The sequence below is a fragment of the Lynx rufus genome, unplaced genomic scaffold (assembly GCF_022079265.1).
Source record: "Lynx rufus isolate CCGP_SWC_20201006 ecotype Redwood Valley unplaced genomic scaffold, mLynRuf1.p SCAF_2, whole genome shotgun sequence".
Lineage (NCBI taxonomy): Eukaryota > Metazoa > Chordata > Mammalia > Carnivora > Felidae > Lynx > Lynx rufus.
In genome coordinates this window covers 211,632,831-211,652,719 of record NW_025814834.1, presented here as the reverse complement: position 1 = coordinate 211,652,719, position 19,889 = coordinate 211,632,831, and the positions used below count along the sequence as shown (strand labels likewise).

Here is a 19,889-nt window from a genome sequence, read left to right as displayed (position 1 = left end):
CCTCACCTCCCAGACCTGCCCATCGGTAGAAAAGCCAGTTAGGAAACTAGGCCCTCAAGAGTACTAGCCGTGGGAACACAGGGGGAGGCCGCCCCCAGCATAAACAAAAGGGCAGTGAGATTTCAGGCGCAGATCAGACTCTAAGAAGGTCTTCCCAAACGTGGGCACTATTCAGTGGGGGGGGGGGGGGGGGGACAGGTCAGCAAGGAGCAAAAAGGAAAGCTTCTCTCTACATTGTTAAAGCAGACAGTGGCTGTCGTTGGGTGACACTGCACCTGCCTGCCCTGGACCTCGTCTCCACATCTTGCCCCTAAGTCTGTAAAATTAAGAAATACTTGCCAATCAGCTACCCGAGAAGTGAGTACGGAGCAGGTGAAGCCTTGCCCAGTGCAGGAAATCGATTCCCTGCCTCTTGGGAAAATTCCCCAAGGGGCTGGCGGGAAGTGGTGACTGGGGGAGGAGGGAAGATGTCCTCTGAGGTTGGGGACAGGGGTCTTGTCGGCCCAGGGGACAGACACAGTGAGCACAAGCTTAGGGCCTTTTCCAGGCAGTGGCACCAAAAAGGAGGGGAAGGGAAATATGTGATGTTTTCTCTGAACGCATCAAGCAGTTATCACTGGTAAGGGCTGAACTCTGTCTGACTTCTATGTGTGCTTTGTGGTTCTGTGGATTTTCTTTCTTATTTTTTTTAATGTTTATTTATTTTTGAGAGAGAGAGAGAGACAGAATGAGCAGGGGAGGGTCAGAGAGAGGGAGACAGAATCCAAAGGAGGCTCCAAGCTCTGAGCTGTCAGTTGAGCCCAACGCGGGGCTCGAACTCACACACCTTGAGATCATGACCTGAGCCGAAGTTGGATGCTTAACCGAATAGAGCCAGGTGCCCCGGTCTCGTGGATTTTAAAGGACACGGTGGGGAGGGAGTGCTGTCAGCTTTTTAGCTCAGGGCCTCCAAGCACCCGCTGGGCACTGGGGTCAGGGTGTTGTGGGTGGGTGGCGAGCCCACCGGGGTCCCGCCGTCACCCCAGCAGCTACATGGTCAGTGACTCGATGCCGTGTGAACCCGTGTTGTCGGTCTGGCACTCCAGGGTCTGTCTTTTGCACATCTTTCACAGGGGCTGTGACTGCGGGCTCCAGCAAAGCATCTCCATGCAATGCAGCGGCTGTTATCAGGCCATAAAATGTTACTTTCTCATATTATAATGCAGAATTTTAAAAATGAGAATTCAGCTTCTGGCTGGATAAGTGCTGACAGGGGGCTCCCTGCCACTGCCCAAGGGCAGGGAGTTTTGACCTTACTTGGCTGGCAGAGCAGGGCGGGTCTGAGAACAGAGGGGCCCCGGGGCGGAAGGATGGGGGCGCCCGGAGCAGCCACCCTGTGTGCTCACTGGCATCTAGGGTGCGGAGGCCAGGTATGCCCCTAACCATCCTCCCCGGCGCAGGACAGCCCCCACGACAAAGAATGAGCCGGTCCCAGATGTCATTCAGCAGCGCTGAGGTCGAGAGGCTCAGAAACAGGAATGAGACCATATGGTGTGTTCGAGAAGCTGCAAGCAGCTTGATGTGGCCGAAAGGAGGTGGGACGAAGAGGAGCCTGGAGGGAGAGGCCTCCCTCCCTCCTTACCTCTCATCCTGCCTTCTTTCTTTTAACCAGCGTCTCTAGAGCACCTTCTGTCCAGGCAGTAGAGGGCAGGATCCGGCTCCCTCGCTCACATCCAGTGACCTTTTGCTGGTCAGTGAAATCGGCCACGGTGGGTGAATCTACACCACAGAGATCGGCAGAGATTGAGCCCTTGCTGAGGGCCAGAGATACCGAGGGAGCAAAAGCAGGCCCCGCCCCCTTCCTTCCGGGGTTGACATTCACCAAGTAATCCCCTGACCGTTAATTTCAGCCGGGAGAAGCGTGGGCAGGAAGAGCGCCTGGGTTAATGAGAACCCCGCCAGCACACGCACCTGGAGCGGAGGCGTGCTGGTGACCGGCCTCCCCCGGGTGACCCGAGAAGGGGTCCCTGGAAGAGGCAACATTTCACTAGAGCCTGAAGGCTTCACAGGAGTTCACCAAGCAGATAAACCAGCGGCCGGTGGGGGGGGGGGGGGGGGGCTTTCAGGCAGAGAGCAGCAGGTGCAATGGATTCGAGATGGGGGAGGGGATCAGGAGTGCTGGAAAAGTGCCAGAAGCCCAGGGTGCCAGAGAGGGGGTGAGGGACAGACGAGAAGCCAGCCAAGGGCTGAGTCGCAGAGAGTCTTGTCATGTAAGGAGTCTGGGCTTCATCCAGGGAACCGGTGATGGATGTTGAGCAGAAGAGGTCCCTGGGAAGATTCAAATTAAAACAAAAACAAAAAACCATCGACTGTCCTTTTCCCATAACTTGGGCTTCTGCCGATGGCATTAAGCATCACCGTGAACCAGACTTGGGTGGTAAAGAGGTGGAGAGACCTGACCTCCGACCTGGGAACTCCCTTTGTGGCAAAGGCAGATGGACAGACCCGCCCACCAGCGGTGCCCACAGAACGTGAAGAGCGCTGGGTGGACAGTGCCCTCGGCCAAGAGGGACATCCTCTCGGGGCCGCGCGGAGGAAGACGGACCAGGGACCCTCCCTCCACAGAACCACTAAAGCTAAAACAAAGCATACTTCCTCATGTATCTCCGACCTCACCAAAAGTAAGGGATATCCCCAAGTTGCCCTTATCCAAAACTAAGAAGCTGTGAGCTAATCCCAGAAGAAGGAGCAGTGAGTGATAACTCAGTGTGGAAACCGGGGTCTGTCCTGGGAACAGATGCTGATGTCAGGACTGTGTACCGAGAAGTCAGTGTCAGGGCGTGGCACAGCGAAGGAACAGAGTCTGTGGTCCCTTGTCCTCCCAGGTCTCTCTAACAGGAACGAAGTGGTCCCTGCTACCAGATATCATCCCCATTCCCTACCTCCTCCTACGCCGCCAGAAGTAACGTAAATCCTCTCTGGAGGACAGCACCTGCTATTTAGACACTAGAGATTCCCAGAAGATCAAATCTGAGTTCAGCACGCATGCAAATCCACAGAAAAACACAACCAATTTAGAGCCTCCACGGCCTTTTCAGATACAGGAATTTCCAATACCAAATACAAGCTAACATGTAGGTCGTTCTTTAAAAAAAATTAAGATGAGGGGCACCTGGGGGGCTCAATTGGTTAAGCATCCAACTCTAGATATCAGCTCAGGTCATGATCTCACAGTTCATGGGATCGAGCCCCACACCAGGCTCAGAGCCCAGCACAGAGCCTGGTTAGGATTCTCCCTCTTCCTCTGTTTCTCTTCCCCCCCTCAAAATAAATAAATAAACATAAAATTTTTTTTAATTTAAGATGAAATCATAACATGAGTAATCAACAAAAGACCATCTAAACAGACCAGGTGAACTTGGAAAAGCACCAACTTTTAGAAATACATAGTAACATTTAAAAAAATAAAATCTGGGGTGCCTGGGTGGCTCAGTCAGTTAAGCGTCTGACTCTTGACTTCAGCTTCGGTCATGATCTCACGGTTCGTGGGTTCGAGCCCCACACCAGGCTCTGCAGTTGGCAGTGATGAACACTTCCTACCCCTCCTCTGCTCGTGCTCTCTCTCAAAATAAGCTTAAAAAAAAAAAACTTAAAAAAATAAATACATAAAATCCAAGGCTGGATTAACCAGCAGTGTAAATACCCGAAGAGAGGATTTTAAAAATGGAAAATAGGTGTAAGGAAATTACCCAGAATGCAATGCTGGAAATGCTGCATTCTGGGAAACCGTGGGGAGAAATTAGAGTTTTCTGGTCCCCCACAATAGCCACTAGCCACACGTGGCAACATAAACCTGTATTTGAATTAAAATTAAATAACGTCTTAAGTTCAGTTCCTCAGCTGCACCAGCCACATTTTGAGTGCCCGCAGTCATATGTGGCTAACAGCTGTCACATGGGACAGTGCAGATTGTCCAACATTTCCACCATCGCAGAAAATTCTGTTGGACAGCACTAGGTTACACGAGAGGGAAGACAGAATTCGAAAGCCCAATCCCAGTAGGAGAGCAAATGGAGAGAATGGAGAAGAGGTAAAATTTTAAGAGAGAATGCTCGAGAATATTCCAAACATGAACCCACAGATACCGGAAGCACAATTTACATCATTCGGAATAAGAAGTCATCCACATCTAGCCACATCGCAATGAAACTGCAGAAGCACAAAGGCAAAGACGCAATCTTAAAAGTAGATAACAAAAAGAACAATTTTACTGGCGACAGCTGCCTTCTCTTTAGCAAAAAGGAAGACAGAAGACCGTGGAGCCACGTATTCAAGGTGCAGAAGCAGATGATTGTCAACCTAAAACTGTGTGGCCAGCAAAGCTCTCTGAAGGACGAGGCGGAAATAGAGGCTTTTTCCCCCACATAAACCAAAGTTGTAAGAGCTTACCACCAAATACTCCCAGAGGAAATTTTAAATCGCGTCCTTCAGGAATAAGAAAAATTACCCTAGAAGTAAGGTCTGAGACACAGGAAGTGATGAACCACGCAGGGAAATTATTCCGGGTCAATATGATCAGCAGAAAATAACCATGATGATAATGTCTAAAATTATGGGGCTTTTTCAAAGGACAGAATTAAAATAATCGACATGGTAGGTTATAAGTCAGAAAGAGTGATCAGAATGTTTTAAGTAACTTATTATTGGGGACAGAGCATTAAGATATGCTCAACCCTAGGTTTCACGTTACATACGCGTACGTTTTCAAGGGAAACCATTAAAGAGTGGTTCTAGGGGCGCCTGGGTGGCGCAGTCGGTTAGGCATCTGACTTCAGCCAGGTCACGATCTCGCGACCCGTGAGTTCGAGCCCCACGTGGGGCTCTGGGCTGATGGCTCAGAGCCTGGAGCCTGTTTCCGATTCTGTGTCTTCCTCTCTCTCTGCCCCTCCCCCGTTCATGCTCTGTCTCTCTCTGTCCCAAAAATAAATAAACGTTGAAAAAAAAAAATTAAAAAAAAAAAAAAAAAAGAGTGGTTCTAGAATTCAGCACACATCAGAATCACCTGGGCGGGGGAGGGGCTTGTTAAAATGCGGATTATTTGGCCCAACATTCAGAGCTGCTGCTCCAGGAACTTGGGGGGGGGGGGGCAGTCCTAGAATCTGCACGGCTAACAAGTCCCCACGTGCTGCTGATGCAGCACGCACAGGGACCCCACTTTGAGAACCACTGAACCAAAAACAGAGAAACAGGACGCTTCACTTCCAAACCAACAGAAGGGGGGAAATACGGTGAGAAAACAAAGAAAACCTTCCATCTAATCCAGCTCTGTTCAGCAAAAATACCATGAGTCACATATGTAGTTTTAGACTCTAGTAGACACATTAAAAAGTAAAAAGAAACAGGTGAGATGAATTTTAATAATATCCGATTTAACCCAATACGCCCCAAATATTAGCATTTCAACATGTGATCAATATAAAGATTATTGCGATTACTTCTTCTTTCTTTGGACAAAGGCTTCAAAACTCAGTATTTTATACCGTAGACACTTCTCAATGTGGACAAGCCGTATTACAGGTGCTCGATAGCCACGCGTGGCGCGTACCTACCATACCGGACAGAGCCAGTGTAGACCGTTTGTGACATGAACTTGCAGAGGACAGAGGCCCCCACGTAGCCCCTGAGCACCCACTGAATGCCAAACACTGAGCTGAGCACTTTGTGTGGATGGTACATCACCTCATTAAGTCCCACTTAGGCCTGTGAGATTAGACATTATCATCCCATTTCACAGATGGTAAAAGTGAGGCTGAGAACATTCAAAACACTCTCCCAGATCATCTGGCTGGTGAGCAGAAGAGCCGGCACTTAAACCCAGGTCTCTTGTATTTCCGTGCCAGCCTCAGAACCTCAAGTTTTCCATAAAGGATTTTCTGTAACAGGCCAGGTAGTAAATACCTTGGGCTTTTTGGACCAGCCGATCCATCAGGTGGGAGAAGGTAGAACCTCTTCTGCCAGAGCCACCACGGTCCCCCCCCCCCCCCCCCGTGTTCCAAAGGACCCAGACTGACTGCCTCTTGGCGACACCTCCTCTCAAGACTCTGCCAGGGGCTCGGCCAGCCTCTCTAACTCACCAACTGTAAACGTGAGTTATGCCCACTCTCAGGCTGAGACAGAGGGGAAATAAAATCCAAGATTGATGGAATCCTGAACATAAAATCTGGCATCATGCTGCCTACATTTTGGAAAGTACCCTTAATTAATGGTTTATGACCCCAAAGACGCCTCCCTCCTCAGCCCTTCTGCAGTGTCGCCTTGGAGCTCCGTCCTGGGTGCTGGGGGTGAAGGAGTTTGCGGGGAGGACGTGGCGGCCGGGGGGGTGGGGGGCGCCGATAGCTGTTCTCAAAAACCAGAATGTGTGGTTTGCTCGTATGAGCCCAGCTCAGCCTCTGACATTCCTCGAGCCTGGACGCCATAAGTAATGGGAGTTGAAGAGCCAGCTCTCGTCACAGGCCCGGGGCCCCCTAACCACAGAATGACCCGCACAGAGTCACACGCTTGGGAAAACACGCACGCGCGGGGGTGGGGTTTGCTTTTCCTCTTTGCCCACTTACCTGAGGCTCCCTCTCCACCCTCGGCTCACTCTCTCCTTCCCGTTTACCTCTGTGTCCTTGTTGTTGCTCTCAGTCTCTCTCCTCTCACTTTCTCCGTTGCCTGTCTTCTCCTTCCTTCCTCTCTCCTGTGCCTCCTTTGTCGCCTTTATCTGGGGAGGCCCAGCCCCACACCGCCCACCTGGGCGCCGGAGAGACAAGCCCACCCCTCGCCTCGCGGGGAGCCCCACCCTCCCACCTGGACCAGGCCAGGGTCCAGCTGGGACGATGCGTTTCAGCTGGGCTCGACGCCAAGCGGGACCCCTGTAAGCACCTGAGCCCAACTCAAGCCACGTTTCATCCCAGGAAGGCAGTCCTCAGGGAGGGGCCCTTTATTCCCAACAATAACCACCTTCTACCCAGTGCCTACGACAGCTTCACGTTCAGAATTTATAATAGTCATTAACCTGGAGGTAGAGAGTATTGTTTTTATTCCCATTTTATAGACGGGAAAACTGAGACTTGAAGAGGTGAAGAAATTTGCCCACAGCCAGGGTCTATTCAACCCTGAGGCCTGGTCTCTTTCCACACGCCCGGTCCAAACGGACAACACGGGCGGTGTCTCAGAATTTCAGGTAACCAGATGTGGTGACGTTCGTCTCTCATCTTCCCAGAAGCACGGAACAGAGACAGGACCCAGCCACAGGAACACAGGAGCTTTCAGCTCTCCAGCCCAGGGAGGGCACCCTGTTTGGGTGCCACTGATAGGACCCAATCAGAAAGACTTCCCTGCAAAAGCCAAACCTGTCCTTGGGAGCCGGGGGCCAGCAAGAGGGACACCGAGGCTGGGAACAGGCAGCTCTGTCACCAGGCAGAAACTTGGGGGCCCCCAGACAGGGCTGCAGAGGAAGCTGCTGTTTCCGCATTCCCGGGCGTCATGGCAACATGTGCTTGGACTGGGGACCAGCGCAGAGCTCCTGCACCATTGCTGTTTCCCGGGGGCAGGGCTGAGGCCTTCCATCTACCTGAGAAGGGAAACAATGTTTCAGTAGCTTCTCAAACCTCACCCATCCGGCACAGACGGGCGCCAGTGAGTGGGGAGTCCCTGAGTGCCCAGAGCAGCCCAGGAGAGGAGGCAGGTGGCAGGGAGCAGTATCATGCCAACCTTACAGAGATAGAAACTGAGGCACGAAGCAGCATATCTGCCCACGCTGAATTAGGTCGCTCCGCCCAAGTGCCCTGCAGAACCAGGAGTGACATCTTCCTGGCCGGCAGCTGTGGGCTCCCAAGGGTCCCTGGCTGGGCAGTTCGAGGCCCCCGGTGTTGGGGAGAGAAGTTTCCGCAGAGCTGGATGCGTGCGTGGTCACCAAACTGATGCCGCTGTTTCCGAAGGGTTTAAATGGCAGGGGCAGGGGAGGGGGTGAAGGAAAGCAGCCTCGTAACTTGAACAAGGTTTCTAGGCTGTGATTTTCAAAACCACGTTATTCGCTGGGGCACCTGGGTGGCTCAGTCGGTTAAGCGTCTGACTTCAACTCAGGTCACGATCTCGCAGTCCATGAGTTCGAGCCCCGCGTCGGGCTCTGGGCTGATGGCTCAGAGCCTGGAGCCTGCTTCCGATTCTGTGTCTCCCTCTCGCTCTGTCCCTCCCCCGTTCATGCTCTGTCTCTGTCTCAAAAATAAATAAACGTTAAAAAAAATTAAAAAAACAAAACCACGTTATTCAAACATAATGCAGTCAATTCAGGACACCTGGGAAACAGGAAAGTATGCACACATGCAAATACTCTTGCACACTCACACGTGCACATTCACACACAAAACCATCACACGCACTTATGCACCATTAACCCATCACCCCACTCCAGACAGACTTTTAACATTTATCCAACTAATATCTTATGTGTATAAATATACATATACACACACAATTATAGTTATACATTATATAGTCATATATATATACGTATCATTTTAAAAATACAGTGGTGGGGTGGGCGCCTGGGTGGCTCAATTGGTTGAGCGTCCGACTTCGGCTCAGGTCATGATCACACGGTCCGTGAGTTCGAGTCCCACGCTGGGCTCTGTGCTGACAGCTCAGAGCCTGGAGCCTGCTTCGGATTCTGTGTCTCCCTCTCTCTCTGCCCCTCCCCTGCTCATGCTCCGTCTCTCCCTTTCTCTCCAAAATAAATAAACATTAAAAAAAAAAAACGTTAAAAAAAACACAGTGGGGATTAGGTTGTACCTGCTGTCTCGTGGGGTCTTTTTCACTCGGCAATGGATCATGAACATCTTCCCATGTCACGACTATTCTCCAGCGATAGATTTCTTATCAATGACATATATTCCAATATATGAAGGCAGCATCATTCGTTCAGATACACTCCCATCAATAACCACTTACAGTTTCCTATTTTTTTTTCAATTATTCCAACTTATGCATGTTCATTGTGGAACGTTGATGACACACAAAAGCGTGGAAGAGTAACCTCATTCTTCCCGGCACCCACGCTCAGTAACTGTAAACACCTGTGTGACTTCACACACACTGTTTTAACCGTGTGCCCGGTTTGATGCATCAGCATTTTTTTACATCGTTAACGGTAATTTATAATGCACCAGGCTTTTTCTCACGCCTGTCATTTCTTGTGGTGTTGAGTTTGGGTGTTTATTTAACCCTGCTTTAGAGAAAGAGACTCTTTCCCCTCTCAGTCGAGTCTGTGTGAACTGAACTTGGCCTGTACATCAGGTGTTGTTGTGGCTGACCCTGGATCGAACAGGGCCGGGAGATGCTGGCAGGTAGACGTTTTTGTCTGGGGGGAGCTACTCCGGAAACAGGTTTTGGGGTGTTCAGGAAAGGAGCTGAGGCTCCATTTATCCTAAGAAAACAAATCAGCCCACGGCCAACAGGTGACTGCCCTGTTGTATACACCAGCGAAAAATGGGGAACAATTCGTGCCCATCGACAGGAGGCAGGCGAGGTAAATTAGAATGTATCCTCTGATGGCTCCTGTGCAGTCAAAAGCTATCACAGATCTCTGCTGAGATGAAAGACATCCTCCGTGGCATGAATGAGAACAGCGTCTTACAAAACAGAGTGTCTGCGAGTGGGTCTGTGTGTGTTTGTAAGCGTGGGCATTTGTGTAACCCAAAGAATATTTAGCTAAGCACTAACAGCTGCTGTCTCTGGGGGACGTGGGATTGGGGGCGATTTTCACTGTTTTATTTTCATTCTTCTCTGGATTAAGTTTTTAAAATTCTTTTCTTTTGTGGGGGGGGGTACAGATTACTTTTGTCATGGGGGAGGGGCAGCAAAACAAAACGAGAGCCGTTTTGATTTGGCCAAGAAGACGCGCACGAGGGGAAGCCATCCCTGCCCTCCTCCTGCACCCTGGGAGTGCAGACTCAGGGGGCAGCCGGCCCCGTCCCTGCCCCTCCCCCCACAGCGCCCCCCTCCCACCCCGCCCCCCTCCCCAGCAAGCTTGCGCTTGTGTGTTGCAGACTCGGACAGCCAGTGCAGCCCCACGCGGCAGAGCCTCAGCCTGTCGGAGGGCGAGGAGCAGACGGACCGGCTGCAGCAGGTGGAACTGGTCCGGACCACCCCCATGTCCCACTGGAAGGCCGGCACCGTCCAGGCCTGGCTGGAGGTGGTCATGGCCATGCCCATGTACGTCAAGGCGTGTGCAGAGAACGTCAAGAGTGGGAAGGTAGGGCACCTCCGGGACCCCGGTGGGGACGCCCCTCGCCCTCCCATGAGCCTTAGCGGTCCAAAGCTGGCCTGCTCCACCCACGCCACCGGCATCCCATCCCCGGGCGAGGAGGAGCTGTGTTCTAGGAGCCGGGCCAGGGGCCCCAGTAAGCCATCGCGTCTCCCCTGGAAGGCACATAGAGAGCCCTGTGAGCCTAACCTTCCGGTACCTGGCTGGAGGGGAGGTGGAGACTGGCCTAAGGGGCGTTTTTGGCCAGGATGTGATTCCCACTTCCTGGAGCAGGGACAGGCCAAGTGCTCTGCCTGGACTGCAGAGGAGGATGGGCAGGAGGACGGGGTAGGGGGCGGGGTCCGAGGGGGGGGTCCAACGGGGGGGGGGGCCCAGCCTCATGCCCGCAGACCCCCCCCCCCCCAGGCCTCGGCTGCATAGCCAGCGGCGGACCCCGGGAGCCTCGGGTGCCCACCCAAACCTCCCTCCTGGGCTCAGTCCTCACCTTCCGGGGGGAGCAGGTGCTGCTGAGCCTGAGTGACGAGGACCTGGAGCTGGGCCTGGGCGTGTGCAGCTCCCTGCACCGGCGCAAGCTCCGGCTGGCCATCGAGGACTACCGCGACGCCGAGGCGGGCAGGAGGTGGGTCGGCATGCGCGGCTGCCCCGCCTGGGCGGGGCCCCCGGGGAGAGGGGAGAAAAGTCCACCCTGAGACCCCCAGATCGCACAGTGGGGGCGGGGACACGCAGTGTGAGCTGGGCCAGGGACGGGGGATGGTGTGGTAGACCGGCAAACGCCACTGGCCGGGGAGGGGGTCAGGCTCACTCCAGTCCCGCTCTGGACCGGCCCTCCCCTTAGAAAGATGGAGATCCAGGGAATCAGGGAGGCCCCAGTGCCCTGGGATCCCCGCAGCCGCAGCCGGGAGGCCTCACACGCCCCCAGGACTCCTCTGTCTCCGAGGTCCGGCCCAAGCAGGCCTGGGAATTCGGCCAACACGTCAGCTCTGCCTCCTTCTACCTCAACCCCTAGGCCTACCATTCCGGAGGGAGGAAAGAGGGCATAAGGCAGGGAGAAGCAGAACGGGACAGAGGAGAAATGGACGTGGCTTTTTTTTTTTTTTTTTTTAGTTTATTTGTGTACTTAGAGGAGACAGCGTGAGTGGAGGGAGGCAGAGAGAGAGAGAGGGAGACAGAGAATCTCAAGCAGGCTCCACGCTGTCCGCACAGAGCCCGATGCCGGGCTGGAACTCACCAAACTGCGAGATCATGACCTGAGCTGAAACCGAGTCCGACGCTTAGCTGAGGGAGCCCCCGGGGGGGGGGGGCAGTGAAGGGCTTTATTGCAATCTCTGCGCACAGGATTGGGGCCGGCTGGGCGGGGGCTCCTTTAGCAAGCACGCCTGGGAATGGCCCCAGGTCCCTCCCCTCAGGTGTGCCCTGCTCCCCACGGGCACCCCCCCCCATCTTTGTCCCTCCTCCTGACCTTTCGCCAGCAGGATTTGTTGTTGGGGAGCTCACTCACCAGGCAGCTCCCAGGAAACCAGGGCCGCCCCCCCCCATCCTCAGCGTGCGGAGGGGAAGGTAGTAAATCTGACACTTTCTGTTTTGCATAATTATCTCCTTCACTGGTTTCCCCATCATTTTTGCGCAGTTAATTAATCAAACCTGGTGGTGTGTGCTATTATTTGCAGAAGCAGCTTTGCGGATTAAAAAGTGAGGGGGGTTAGGACCGGGGACTCGGGCTGCTTTGGAAGCAGGAAACCAAACGCCTGCCTGTGAGTCCTGGAGAGGGGCCCGTGGGGTGATTCCGGGGTGGAAGGAAGTAGTATGAGATCGGATCAGAAACCCGGGTAGCAGCTCAAAGCAAGCGAAGCCAAAAGCCACCGAGCTTGTCAGCAAGTCAGGACCCCGGGGCCAGGGCTGGGGGTGAAGGATGGGGGTGGGGGAAAGCAGTGCCTGCTGGGGGAGGGGAGCGGTGGGCACGAGCCTGCTTTCCTGGCGCTTCCCCTGCTGAGGGTCTCACAAGCACCTCACGCTCACCCACCCACTTCTAACCAGTGCCTCCCCCCCCCAAAATCCCCAGAAGCGCTCATCCTCTGCCACCCCAGCTGGAGACCCCTCCCGCGCCCTGGTCCGCTCCCGGTGTGGTCAGTAAGCACTGGCCATTGACAGGGCGGGGGCTGCCTGCTTCACCCGGTGAAAATGCCAGATCGCTGCCCAAGTCCCCCCAAAACGGGACCGACCCCTACGAACCTCTAGGAACCAAGATTCTACAGCACCTGGAGAGGGGGTGGCTGCAGGATGGGAGCAGAGTTTGAAAAATTCTGACGGCTGTGATCAGGACCCTTTCCGAGGAGAATGCGTCCCAGAATTAGACACCCCCAGGGCCTCCCGCAGGAGGGAGGGTCTCATTCCCTGCAGAATTCTGGCGTGTCTCTAACTTGCCGTGACCTTGCTCTCTCTCTGGGACACGGTTTCTCCACCTGTGAAGCGAAGGGGGTTAAATTAGGACAGAGGTTCTTTTAACTTTTGGAGACCGGGGCCACTTTGAGAATCTGATAAAAACGGTTGACGCTTTCCCCACAAGAGATACTACAAAACTGCTTTAACTTCGTGTCCTGGGACCCTTCGGCTCCCTCGCGAACCGTTTAGGGGCCCGTGAACTCTAGGGTAAGAACCCCAGTGAGCTCATCTTCAAGAACACCTCCTGTGTGGCTTTGGGCATGACGTTACCCTCTCTGGGGCTGGTTCCTCTTATCTCTAAAATATACCAGTCGCCTTATGGACACGATTTTATTTACCCATCACCACACCCATGTGGGAGAGACATCCTTACCCCCATTTTAAAGACAGAGGAAGTGAGGCCCAGAGAAATCATGGGTGCAAAGTTACATTTCAAAATACCTAACTTTGAAGTCAATCCTCTTTCTGTTATCCTATGTAGCCTCAATGTTAAAAACATTGACCATCCCCACTACACTTATTTGTGGGACATGGAATGCGCCCCAGACCCTGTGCTAAGAGTTTTACGCTCTCTTGTCTCTTCCAGCCCTCACGACGTCTGTGAGGCAAACACGATTAGCCCCATTTTACAGATGAGGAAACTGGGGCACCAGAGACGCAAGGTCTCTGAGCTAAAGGTGATAGAGCTAGAATGGCCTCGTGTTTACAGTGCTGAATAATGACCCGGATGATACCTAAATTCTGTGCCCAAACTCGGATTTCAGGGTCTAATCCAGCCCCAGTTTGGGGCGGGGGACAATGTTAAATTTTATAAAACATCTGAATTACTTTTAAAGTCATACCGTTTTCAACTCGGGCGCTTACAATAGCTCAAACCAACAGCTGGGAAAGTGTTGCCAAGCCGAGGCCCCATGGGGACAACTTTAATGAAAAGGGAACCGTTTTTGAAGGGCAAGAGTGCATTAATTGTCAGCATGCAGATAGATATTGCTGACTGTAAATGGCTTCTCTCACGTAGGTTCCCCCATGCACCCCCCCCCCACAACATACCAGCCCACATCTTGTTGCTGAGCAAACCCTCGCTCAGGAGAGGAGGGCTTCTGGTCCCCATCAGGGCCAACCCTGGCCCCGTGGCATCTGATTAGGAAGGCTGGGAGCTCTAACTCCTGCACTGGGCAAGAGAGCCATGACAATGGCAGAGAGGCCTGGGAAAGGCCAGAGGAGGCTGCAGTCCTCCCCTGGGGGTGGTGGGGGGGTGGGAGGGGGTCTGACTGGGACATTTTCTTCCTAGAAGGGAATGTGGGCCAGAAGTTTCCAGTTCATGGGGCGCCTGGGTGGCTTAGTCGGTTAAGCATCTGGCTTCAGCTCAGGTCATGATCTCACGGTTCATGGGTTCAAACCCTGTGTCGGGCTCTAGTGCTGACAGCTCAGAGCCTGGAGCCTGCTTCGGATTCTGTCTCCCTCTCTCTCTACCCCTCGCCCACTCGTGCTCTGTCTCTCTGTCTCTCTCAAAAATGAATAAACATTTAAGAAAAAATTTAAAGAAACAAGAAGTCTGCAGTTCAGGAGCTCTGTCTGGGCAGCCTCCTGGTGGACAGGAGTCAATGCCCCACTCACCCAGCTTTGCTTTGTCTCTGATGCACTGGATTATAGAAAAGAAGCTGTTGACCATGAACTCTGAGCCAGGTGGGGAGCCCGGGTGTTTGGAGAGAGGCCACACCCAGTCCCACCCTCCAGGAGCTGACGGTGTGGTGGGCCACTGGCCAGATGAACAGCAGGGTGACACGTGCAGGGACGGGGGACTCCCGGGGGGCTCTGGACACTGAGAAGGGCTCTGACCCAGCACTAGGGGCCGGGAAGGCTTCTGGGAGAGCAAAAGCACAGCGGAGTCCAGCGTGGTGGTGGAGAACAGCCTGGAGACCAGGAGGCCCCGGCCTCGGAGAGCAGCCCCCAGTGGTCCCGGGGGGCTGAGGGGCAGGAGGAGGCAGAGCGAAGCTGGGAGCCCACCCTTCCAATTCTTGGCGGATCTTCCACTGAAAGCACCTGCTGGGTGTCGAGCGCTAGACTGGCTCTTCAGCAGAGAACATAGTCTCTGTGCTCAGATCAGTTAATTCCTAAAGTTCCATGTGTAATTAGCGCTTTGAAGGAAATACTCCGAGGCAGAGCAGCGGGCCAGGGAAGCAACTCTAGACAAAACGGGCAGAGGAAGCTTCCGCTGGGAGGTGAGTGAGCCGTGGGCAAGGCTGGAAAGAAATGGGCCCAGGGAAAGGCAGCTCCCCCACCCAATGGGGCCACGAGCTCAGTGCATCTGGGTGCCCCCTGAGCCTGCGGCTGTCATGGGAGAGGAGGCCACACCCTGCTGGGCGACACTAGTGACTCCTGATGTTATATCTGCAAAGGGAAGCCACCGTTTTCTTGTTCTGTTTCCTTGAGATCTACTCTTTGTTCCTTTCCCCCCTCTTTCACTGACTTTTTATCAGTTAAATGTTCCTACCACTAGCTTACGAGCTACACTTCATTTTACTTTCCGTTGTTTCTCTGCAGTTTGTAATACAGATGCTTCGCTTACCACTGTCTGTCTTTAAATAATATTATACAACTTTGCGTATAGTCGAAGGTGCTTTCTTCTCCTGTCTTTGTGCTATTGTTTTCACAGGTTTTCATCTATGTGGATTATACATTCTGTAATACGTCGTCACTGTATTTCTTTTAAAGTGTCCATTATTTTAGATTTAAGGAGATTTGCAAATGAGAAAAATGTTGACCCAGATATTTACCATTTCCAATCATTTTCCTTCTTAGAAAAATTTTTGTACTGTGCATATTTACCATCTTAACCATTTTTAAGTGCACAGTTCAGTAGTGTAAAGAACATTCATGTTGCTGTGTGGCCATCACCACCATCCATGTCCAGGACTTTCCATCTTATAACACTGAAACTGTATGCTCACAAAAACACAATAAACACAAACTCCCTGCTCTTCCCTCCTCCCTGTATAATGGCAAGCACACTTCTACTTTCTGCCTTCATGGTTTTGACTACTCTCAGTACCTCCTACAGTATTTGTCTTTCTGTGCCTGGCTTATATCACTTAGCGTCATGTCCTCAAGATTCATTCATGTAGTAGCATGTGTCAGATTTTCCTTTCTTTTTAAAGCTGAATAATATGCCACTGTGCATATATATATATATATATATATAGCACATTTTGCTTATCCATTCCTCTGTCGATGGACACTTCTAATGGAATTGCTGGATATGATAATTCTGTTTAATTTTTTTTTAATTTTTTTTAATGTTTTATTTATTTTTGACAGAGAGAGAGAGACAGAGCATGAGCGGGGGAGGGTCAGAGAGAGAGGGAGACACAGAATCCGAAGCAGGCTCCAGGCTCCGAGCCATCAGCACAGAGCCCGATGCGGGGCTCGAACTCACAGACCGTGAGATCATGACCTGAGCCGAAGTCGGACGCTCAACCGACTGAGCCACCCAGGCGCCCCATAATTCTCTTTAATTTTTTGAGGAACCACCATACTGTTGTTCACAGTGGCCACACCATTTTAGATACTCACCAACAGCACACGAAGGTTCTGATTTCACCACATCCCCAACAACACTTGTTTTCTGGGGGTTTTTTAGCCATCCTAATGGGTATGAAGTGGTATGTCATTGCAGAGAAATTTCCATCTCTCTAGTGATGAGAGATGGGCGTCTTTTTGTGTGTTTATTGGCTTCTTGTAAGTCGTCTTTGGAGAAATGCCTATTCAAGTCACCTGCCCATTTCTGAATCTGGTGGGTTTTTCATTGTGACTTTTAGGAGTTCTCCTCTTTATTCTTTTCTGTGGGCCAAGTTGCCATACAGTTACTATTTTCTTTCCTTTTGAAGAAAGTCTGTCAACATTTCCTGCAGTTTATTCTTCTGATGATGAATTCTCCCAATTTTGTTTGTTTAAAAAAAATCTTGGTTTCTCCCTCATCTATTAAATAAACATTAATTTTTTTAGAGCAATTTCAGTTTCACAGCAAAATTGGAAGGAAGGTACAGAGATTTCCCATGGACCCCCTGCCCCCACTCCTTCACAGCCTTCCCCATAATCCACGTCTCCCACCAGATGGAACATTTGCTACAGTTGATACACCTGCACTGACACATCATGATCGTCCAAAGTCCATAGCTTATGTTAGGGTTCACTCTTGGTGTCGTACATCCCGTGGGTTTGGACAAACATCTAATGATATGCATCCATCATTGCACTATCATGCTGAATAATTTCACTGCCCTAAAAAGTCCCCTGTGAAAAAACAAAAAAAAAAATAAATTAATTAATTAATTAATTAAAAAAAAAATTAAAAAAAAATAAAAAAAAAAAGTCCCCTGTGCTCCACTTATCCATCCCTCCCTCTTCCTAACCCCTGGCGGCCACTACTACTCTTTTTACTGTCTCCGTGGTTTTGCCTTTTCCAGAATGACATAGAGTTGAAATCGTACAATATGTAGCCTCTTCAGATTGGCTTCTTTCACTTAGTGATGTGCACTTGAGGTTCCTCCACTGGGAAGATTTTAAGCAAAGGAGGGACATGACCTGATTGATGGTTTAAAAATTTTTTTTTCAACGTTTATTTATTTTTGGGACAGAGAGAGACAGAGCATGAACGGGGGAGGGGCAGAGAGAGAGGGAGACACAGAATCGGAAACAGGCTCCAGGCTCTGAGCCGTCAGCCCAGCGCCTGACACGGGGCTCGAACTCACGGACCGCGAGATCGTGACCTGGCTGAAGTCAGACGCTTAACCGACTGCGCCACCCAGGCGCCCCGTTGGTTTTAAAAGACTGGCCACTGTGGGGAAAAGTGGATTAGAAGGGGTGGAGCAGGTGGCGGGGGGTGGGGGGCGGAAGTAAGGAAGCAATTGCTGAAATCTGTGCCAGAGGTGGTGGTAGATTGAGCCCAGAAAAGGAGAAAAGGGGACAGACACACTGACCAGAGTGATTGATAGACCCGGCGGGGGAGGGAGGAGGAGGGCAAGTGAGGCCCGGGAGCTGGGTGATGGTGGGCAACGGGGCAGAGCTGGGAAAAGGGACAGGGCATTTCATGTGGAGCCCATTAAATGTGAAATGCGTGACAGTCAGGAAATGCTAGGAGGGCAGTTAGTGAGAAGCTGGGTCTCAGAAGACAGGAGAGGGGAGAGATGAGAATTTGGGAGTCCTCATTTACAGATGTATCCAGAGCCCTGGACATGATGCCACCAGGGAACAGAGAGCACAGGGGAGAAGAAGGAAAGAAAGGGGCCACGAGGTGAGGGGAGACGTGCCCATTACACGACAGCATCCATCCCGGGCACAGCAGTCAGTAGCTGCTAAGCGCGTATTGGTGGAATGAAGGAAGGACAGCAAGGAGCCAGGCAGGAGCACCAGCAGGATGGGTGGTGTGGTCGGCCCCGGCTGCTGTCCTGGGGAAGAGACTGGGGAGGGCTCAGTTGGAGCAAGCAGACCAGCGGGAGGGCAGAGTCCAGGGAGAGGCAGGGTTGCCCAGAGTGGGCGGAACAGAGTGGAAAGGAGGCAGCTAAGCCAGGTGGGAGTGAAAATCCCACCCAGGTCTCCAGCTTAAGTGGCTGGTAGGGCAGCTCTTAGAGATGGGTGCACAGGGAGGGGGCTGGAAAGTGGGTGAGGGGTGTTCCATCCGGGGCGGGGAGGGGAGGATGCTGGTCCCAATCCCGGACCTGGGGAAGGGGGCGGTGTCTCCCCGTGGGCCCACATTTCCCTATAACATCCTGATCCCTCTGTAGTGGACCCGCCCACCTGGCAGCCGCGGGGGTCATTTCTCGAGTCCCTAGGTAGGCAAGCTGGGCTGTGCTAATTCCTTCTGTCCCGCTGCCACCGTGTGGCGATTAGGGGAATGACAGCCGGAAGGACCTCTTGGTCCGGAGCACGCGCCTTTTTATCCGTTTGAGTCTTCGTTGTGCACCTACTATGTGTGCAGCACTGAGCTAGGTTCTGTGTGGGATACAGAGGATCTGAGGTCTAGCAGTGAGGTGAGAGGGCTTGGAATGGGCAAAACGGTGGTTTTAATTCTGATTTCAAGACACGCCACGGTGTGACTTTGAGGAGAGACGGCCCTGGCCGTGGCTTTGCAGGCTTCAGGGCTTCGGTAGAGGGACATTCCCAGGGGACCGTGCCCAGGGACAGGCTGAGGATGCCGAGGGCTCCCAGAGGTGCTGCTTCCCACTGCACATGTCCCTGCTGCTCTGCCACTGTCCCTTCCCACTCAGCGTGTCTGAATGTGCTCTCTCCTCTTTTCCTGTCCCCTTTGTCTGCCTCTCTGTTGATCCTTTTTCTGCTCTTTGGGGGCTCGCTCTCTGTTTCTCTGTGTCTGTCTTTCTGTCTGTCTCTGTCTCCTCCCGCCCCCTGTGCCCACCTCTCTCCCCATCTCTGCTTTGTCTCTCTCTTCCTGTCTCTTCATCCCTTTTCCTGTCCGTCTCCCCGATTTCTTGGTCCCCCACGCTCCCCCGCCCTGTTGTTTTCCCTCTATCTTCGTCTCTGCCCATCTCCGCCCCGTTTCTTCCCGTCCCTCTGTTCCTGCCGCCTGTCCCCCACCCATCCCTCTTTCTGGCCATGTCTTTCCTCGCCAGCCTGTCCAAAGCCGCTGACCTGGACCATCACTGGGTGGCCAAGGCCTGGCTGAATGACATCGGCCTGTCCCAGTACTCTCAGGCCTTCCAAAACCACCTGGTCGACGGGCGGATGCTACACTCCCTGATGAAGCGGGACCTGGAAAAGCACCTGAACGTGTCCAAGAAGTTCCACCAGGTCAGCATCCTTCTGGGGATCGAGCTGCTGTACCAAGTGAACTTCAGCAGGGAGGTGAGGACCAGGGCAGGAGGTGGGGGCACCTCCCGCAGCCCTTCTTCCCACACTGGTACCCACTGTCTGTCCACCCGACTACCTGCCCATCCCTCCATCCACACACATCCATCCGCCCCTTCCTCACTCCCTCCCTCTTCCAACAACTGCTTGTTGGGCATCATCAGGCCCGGTGCCCAATTCAGAGGAAGTGGGGAACCCTCATCCAAGAGCTCACTGCTGATCAGGGAGAACCACGCAGAAGCTGGAGCCACAATACCGTGGAAAGTTGCCCCGGTGAGGAAAGCCCGGGGCTTTATGAAAATCC

At 52.7% G+C, this 19,889-nt stretch overlaps 1 protein-coding gene across 1 annotated transcript in view; it reads left to right on the top strand.

Moving 5' to 3' along the window:
• The window catches only part of KAZN (kazrin, periplakin interacting protein), a 460,396-nt gene that overhangs the window by 420,179 nt on the left and 20,328 nt on the right, over positions 1-19,889 (top strand). Inside the window, exons 9-11 of the mRNA XM_047085038.1 lie at positions 10,068-10,273; positions 10,786-10,904; positions 19,351-19,582. Of these exons, the coding sequence (XP_046940994.1) occupies positions 10,068-10,273; positions 10,786-10,904; positions 19,351-19,582 (557 nt within the window). The remainder of the gene's footprint in view (positions 1-10,067; positions 10,274-10,785; positions 10,905-19,350; positions 19,583-19,889) is intronic.